General features: G+C 31.3%; 1 protein-coding gene across 7 annotated transcripts in view; it reads left to right on the forward strand.

Annotated features, from left to right (window-relative positions):
• The window catches only part of Uchl5 (ubiquitin C-terminal hydrolase L5), a 48,972-nt gene extending 45,517 nt beyond the window's left edge, over positions 1-3,455 (forward strand). For all 7 annotated transcript variants that reach the window (XR_011703997.1, XM_071600206.1, XM_071600207.1 and 4 more), the window contains one exon: positions 1,242-3,455. Coding sequence is in view for 6 of the 7 variants with exons in the window: in XM_071600206.1 (XP_071456307.1) it covers positions 1,242-1,286 (45 nt within the window). In the remaining variant the exon portion in view is untranslated. The remainder of the gene's footprint in view (positions 1-1,241) is intronic.
• Positions 3,456-6,000: the final 2,545 nt, after the last annotated feature.

The raw sequence follows: 6,000 nt of genomic DNA on the forward strand, positions 1-6,000 counted from the left end.
ATAAATAACAGATTATGCTTATTAATGAAAAAATGTTGATGTAGGCTACTAATTTTTTTATTTCTGTATGGAATGTATGGCCTATTTTCTAGGTCATAGCACTCAAATTTATCATAGTTCTGTTAATAATTACTACCTAATCCATCATTAGAAAGGCAATTTTTCTAATTAATCTGTTTTTTAAAATAATATAGCAGGAAAGGTCTGGTATATTGGTTCCTTTCCAAAGACCAGCAGAATTGACATCACCTAAAAGTTTGTTAGAAATGCATAACTTCAGGCATTTTCATTGGTATGTATATTGAAAAGCACTGCTATAGAATACCTGTCTGACCTCTATTTTACTATATATTAGTTGTGTGACTTTGGTCAAGTCTGATCACCTGTGAGCACTGGCTTCTTCATCTGCTAAGGAATAAAATAGAGTTATCTTCAAGCTATGTAACTGTTATGAAGATCAAGTAATGTGTGAAAACATTTTTGAGGTCATGTAAGTGAGGCTCACTGACATCAGACGGTATTCCTTTTAGTATGATTTATAGATAAAACAAATATGTAATCCTTTATTGGCCTTTTTTTACTCACTTTTAACTTTTATGCCAATTCTGCTTTAACTTTTATGTTGAAGTTATTTATTCAAATATGCAGAAAGCAACATAGGATTTTTTTTTAATGCTAAATTTGAGTAAGAAATGAACTGTTTTTAAATACTTATGACTGAGTTTGACTCTGTGGATTGAATAACTTGTGTTGATTACAATTTAATAATACATTTCAACTTCACATGAGAAAGAACTGGGAGCCAAACATGATCCTTCCTTCCTTTTCTTTTTTTGTAGTACTAGGAATTGAACCCGAGGTCTTGTGTATGCTAGGCAAGGACTACCACTGAGCTACATCACCAGCTTTTTCTTATTGAGGGCAAAGAATAACTATATAATTTTCCAGAACTAATTTGTTGCAAGTCTCAAGTTATATAATGCTCTAGAAATATTTTTTGTTTGTTTGTTTGTAGACAAGGTCTTGTTGTTTTGCCCAAACTGGTCTCAAACTTCTTGTCTCAATCTGTCCTCCTGAGTAGCTGGGACTACAGGTTCACGCCGCTGCACCAGCTCTAGAAACCCTGTGGACAGTGCATTTTATTCCTTGTAGCTTGAGAGTACCCTCTTAAGCACATTTTATTTTAGTACAATCTAAAGCAGACCTAGAAGATTTTGTAATATACTATTTTTAATTTTTAGGCAAAAGAAAAACAGAATGCAAAGAAAGCTCAGGAAACCAAATGAAGAGGATGCTTTGGGATGTGTACACATTTCTGCTTCTACACTTATTTTCATGGCACCATTAAGTATAAGGAACTTTGAGCAACATCCTAATTGACTCAATGCACGTTTGGCAATAGTACCAGTCTGTCTTGTCTTTAATGCATGGATTAATAAACTTTTCCCCTACCTGCATCATGTGCATGCAGTGCATATTAAATAAAAATAATACTGAGAGTGCTTGCCCAAATTCCGTTTTTTTGACATTGGATCTGAGAACTCTTATTGGTATTCTGGATTTATAAATACAGTATGAACCTAGAAAATGCACAGATGATATTCTTTACCTGTAATGTTCTGATTAATCTTTTGATTTTTTTTAGCTTAAAATTTTTTGATTTTTAAATGTTAAATCTTAACTAAATCTTCTGTTTCTTCTTATCATTAATGGAAAAAAATCAATATTTCTGTCTTTGACATGTGTTTTGAGAATCTTAAAACTAAAAATTTCCTCTTATACCACTTATTTGATTTTAATGCAGATCATTTGAAAAGAGCAAAAGTAAAATTTTTAGTGATTTTCATTGTTGCCAATAGAAAAGGTAATAAGCATTGCAATTTTATTTTAACAAACTTTCTTCAAGTGTTTGGGGTTATTTTTTAAACCATAGATTTATTGTAGGAAGATCTGAATATTATGCCTCAAAACAAAATTTCAAGTTAAGAACAAATTGTAATTCTTAAAGAGTTTTGGTATTATTACCAATTTGGCAACCTTGTCAAGTTGTTAAGGTGAGTTTTTATGGAAAATTTGAGGTTTGACAATTCAGGTTATCTGCTTTAAAAAAAGATGACAGTGGTGATAGAGGATCCTCTGTGCCAATTTGAATAAAATTAGTATAGCTCAGTTTCCAAGAGCCATGTAATGTACAATTTGCTCACAAAGATTTTTTTTTGGTGGGGGGAGTTGTTTTCATTTTTATTTTATAAAGTACTACTGAACTATATTCTTGCTTGTAATTTTCTTTTCCAAGTAAACTCTAAATGAAATTTTATAAAACTTCTTTTTATAAAGGAAATAACCCACTTTTTTCTTTACCAAGCACATTTTTGAAATTGATATGTGAGTTTTTAACATTTTATTATTTATTGTAAAATAAATTTAACATAATTTATTTTATTAGGTGGAATGTGTACCTATCATCCAGCTTCAACACATGAATGTTTTATGATTGTTTTAAAGCTTACTAATTGTGGTATTATTAAATGACTTAGAATTAATGCAGGGGAGACCTGTGGTAAAATTGAGTAGAAAAATTAATGAAATATTTTTCATATATAATTTCAGTTGAAAGTACTAAAAATATTTAGTTTTTCAGTTATTTGTGAGTAAATATATTTTGCTCTTGATATGGTAGTAATTATGGAGTGTTTCAAAACTGTGATACAATTTTAAAAAATGGTTTTCTAAGGATGTTCTTAGGCTCATCTCAATCTCATTCATTTATTTCAATTTAATTTCTATATTTTCTTTTATTGAGGCTTAAATTTTGTAAAGCAATGCCAGGATTATTGTAAAAAGTAGTATCAGTAATCAGATAAATCAATGGAATAAAAGACAGGACCTAAAAACATTAATTTTTATCTGATCACTTGATTTTTACAAAGGTGTCAAATAATCAAACAGGAAAGGAGAGTCTTCAACAAATGTAGGTAGGATAGTAGAGCTGAATATCCACTGAGGAAAAAAGGAATCAAGAGTTCCCTATCTCACAAAAAATTATTTGAGTTGAATCATAGATGTTTTTGTAATAGCTAAAAAATATAAGTCTTTTTTTCCCCAGAAAACATTGGTGAATATCTTCGTGACTTGAGAGTAGCCAAAGGTTTCTCGGGTCATAGAACACATTAACCATAAAAGATCCAGGATTAGGTTTCATCAAAATTAAAAACTTGTCATTGAAAGACACCTTTAGCAAGAGTAGCTTGCATAGAATGACATCTTTAAAAGAGCTTTATAAATTTAGGTTATAGGTATAAGGATTTCTTAAAAATTTAATTTCTTATAAAAGTCCATGATAGGATTTCCATAGTTTAGGAATGGTTTATCTGCTGCTTCTTTAATGATTGCAAATGCATTGTGATACTTCATGTTTTTTTTTTCTGCTTGTGAATAAAGAAGTATGACTTGTCCTTGTCTTGGTCCTATATATTGCTGGTTTGAAACTAAATCTGGAAGCTAATGAGTAGAGAAAGTGGAGGAATAAAGAGCAATCCAGAAAAAGATAAATATTAGTTAAGTGGATTTTGTTTTGCGGGGGGTAGATATTTTAAAGAACATCTATTCTGCTCATTTCACTTTTGTATTTTCTAAAATCTCATTTAATGACTGGGTAAATGAAGGCACTTCTATTTTATGTTTTTTTTTGTTTTTGTTTTTGTTTTTACAAAGCTTGCCAATTCTTAGGGATGTACTTCTGCTGTTATAAACAAAGAAAACTTGCCAACAGCTGTAGCACAGTCTAGTCTCACCTCATATGTTTAGTTCTCAAGATAGCTGCCCTTTTTCTAGCAAAGAGCAGTCAGCTCAACTGTGTTACTAGAAAAACAAATATTTGTTATGGGATCATGACTGTAGGGAGTTGCTCCTCTGTTTAGGACCATGATTGTGAGTATTATGGTGCTACATGGAGATTACTACCTTTAATCCACCTAATCCACCTAGTTGCTTATAATATTTCAGGATACATGACTCTCCTCCCGCCCCCAGAAGGATATTAGTTCTTTTGCTTAAAAAAAAAAAAAAATAATGTACTGGGAATTGAACCCAGAGCTGCTCTATCCCTGAGTTACATCCTCAGTCCTTTTTACTTTTTGAGACAAAGGGTCTTGCTAAGTTGTTGAGGCTGGCATTGAACTTGGATTCTTCTGATTCGGCCTCCCAAGTTGCTGGAATTACAGGTGTGTGCCACTGCACTGAGCAAAAAAAGCTTTTAAGGTATTTCTCCCCTGAAAAAATTTAGAGAAAGCAAAGAAGCAAAAATTTATATTACCCACAGTTATAGCAACAGGGATGACCACATGAACATTTTATTGTATTTATCATTAAATATCATTTTGTCTATGTGTATACTGACATTTTCATATTAGTTTTGCAAGCCCTCCCTAATACTCTGCATTAGGTTTGTGTCATATATGTTATTTTTAAACTTGATATGAAATTTTTATTTTTATATCAGTGAAAATTCATAGAATGCAAACTATTTGAAAGGGAATTAAGATTAATATTGGGAATTTTGAAACTACCTACTAGTTTCTTGTAAAGTCACTAGTGGGCTCAAGCATGAGTCTCCAGAAATGACTCCTAGCAAAGCATATAGTACTGATCTTCTAACAAGAGAACTCCTACCTCTGCAGCAGTTAAGGAGTCTCTACTATTGGAGTTAGTGAAATTAGAACATGTTGTAGTAATTGTGTTCCAGGACAGTGAAACCTACTGTAACTATCTGTTGGTGCTTCAGGAACATATACTGGAATGCAGAATAATTCAGCTTCTCCATGGCTAAACATACCACTTAAAAATGGTTGAAGCAGTGGTCAGATAGTTTCTGTTGTACTCTTGCCTTTCAAATCTTACATGAGCTTTTCTGTAAGCATTTCCAGGAAATTGAGGTTTTAGCTTTCTAGTCTATACAGCATAGGAACATATTAGGAAGGAAGTTGAAATGGATGCTGACAATCACACATTTTTACACTTTTCTACATTGAAACACATTTTTCCTGCTTGCATAAATAATATGTTTCTTTTAGAGAAATGAAAATGCAAGCAGAAAAAATAAAAATCTAATCCCATTCATTAGAGAGTGAGTCATGGTTAGTGTTTTGAAGTATCTAAGAATATGTACATTTACAATTGTGTGTATATACATATATATGTAGAAATTTTCTTTTATAAAATGGGATCATACAATTAAACATTTGTTCTATGCTCTTTTCCATAAACTTCACATCGATAAATAGGCTTACATCTTTTTTTTTTTTAGTTATCCCTTAGTATTCCATTAAATAGATACACTTTAATGTATTTCACAAGCTCCATAGTAAAGAATAAAGTATAGAAATAAAATGGACAAACTGGATAGCTTGATTTTTTAGGGTAAGATTTTCTTGAAAGTCAATTGCTAGAACAGTCAAGGATGCATGTTATTTAATTTGTTCATGTTCTTAATCTTTACTGGCCTAAATCTAGTGACTGACAGTAAAATTTCACCACTTCTAGCATACTTGCTACCTTTTATTTTTAACTTGATTATACTAATTCTTAACTTTTCAGTAATTTTCAATCTGTATCTGAGTTGTTCTAGATGCTGAAAATATAGTGGTGAAAAAGATAAATTCCTGCCCTCATGGTGAAATGAATATAAGTATGTGAATGTTATTTTTCTAGTAGTTAGGGAGAACTGTAAAAAATAAGAGAGTTGAGGTTTGATAGGATGGTCATGGAAAGTCAGCCCCTTTAAGGAGAGGATATTTAAGCAGAACCTAAATGAAGAGAATTTTCTACTCAAGTACTGAACCAGCACAATGAAAGTGGATTGCATGCCGGCAAAATCAAGTTTAATAATTTAGGATGCTAATTTGCAATAATGTTTGATAGTTAAAAGATTTATGAAAGTTAAAATAGGGTGTTAATATGAAAATAGGTTGAACAAAAATATATAAAAAAGATTAGAACCAC

This window comes from Marmota flaviventris, chromosome 12 (genome assembly GCF_047511675.1).
Source record: "Marmota flaviventris isolate mMarFla1 chromosome 12, mMarFla1.hap1, whole genome shotgun sequence".
In the NCBI taxonomy this organism is placed as follows: Eukaryota; Metazoa; Chordata; class Mammalia; order Rodentia; family Sciuridae; genus Marmota; species Marmota flaviventris.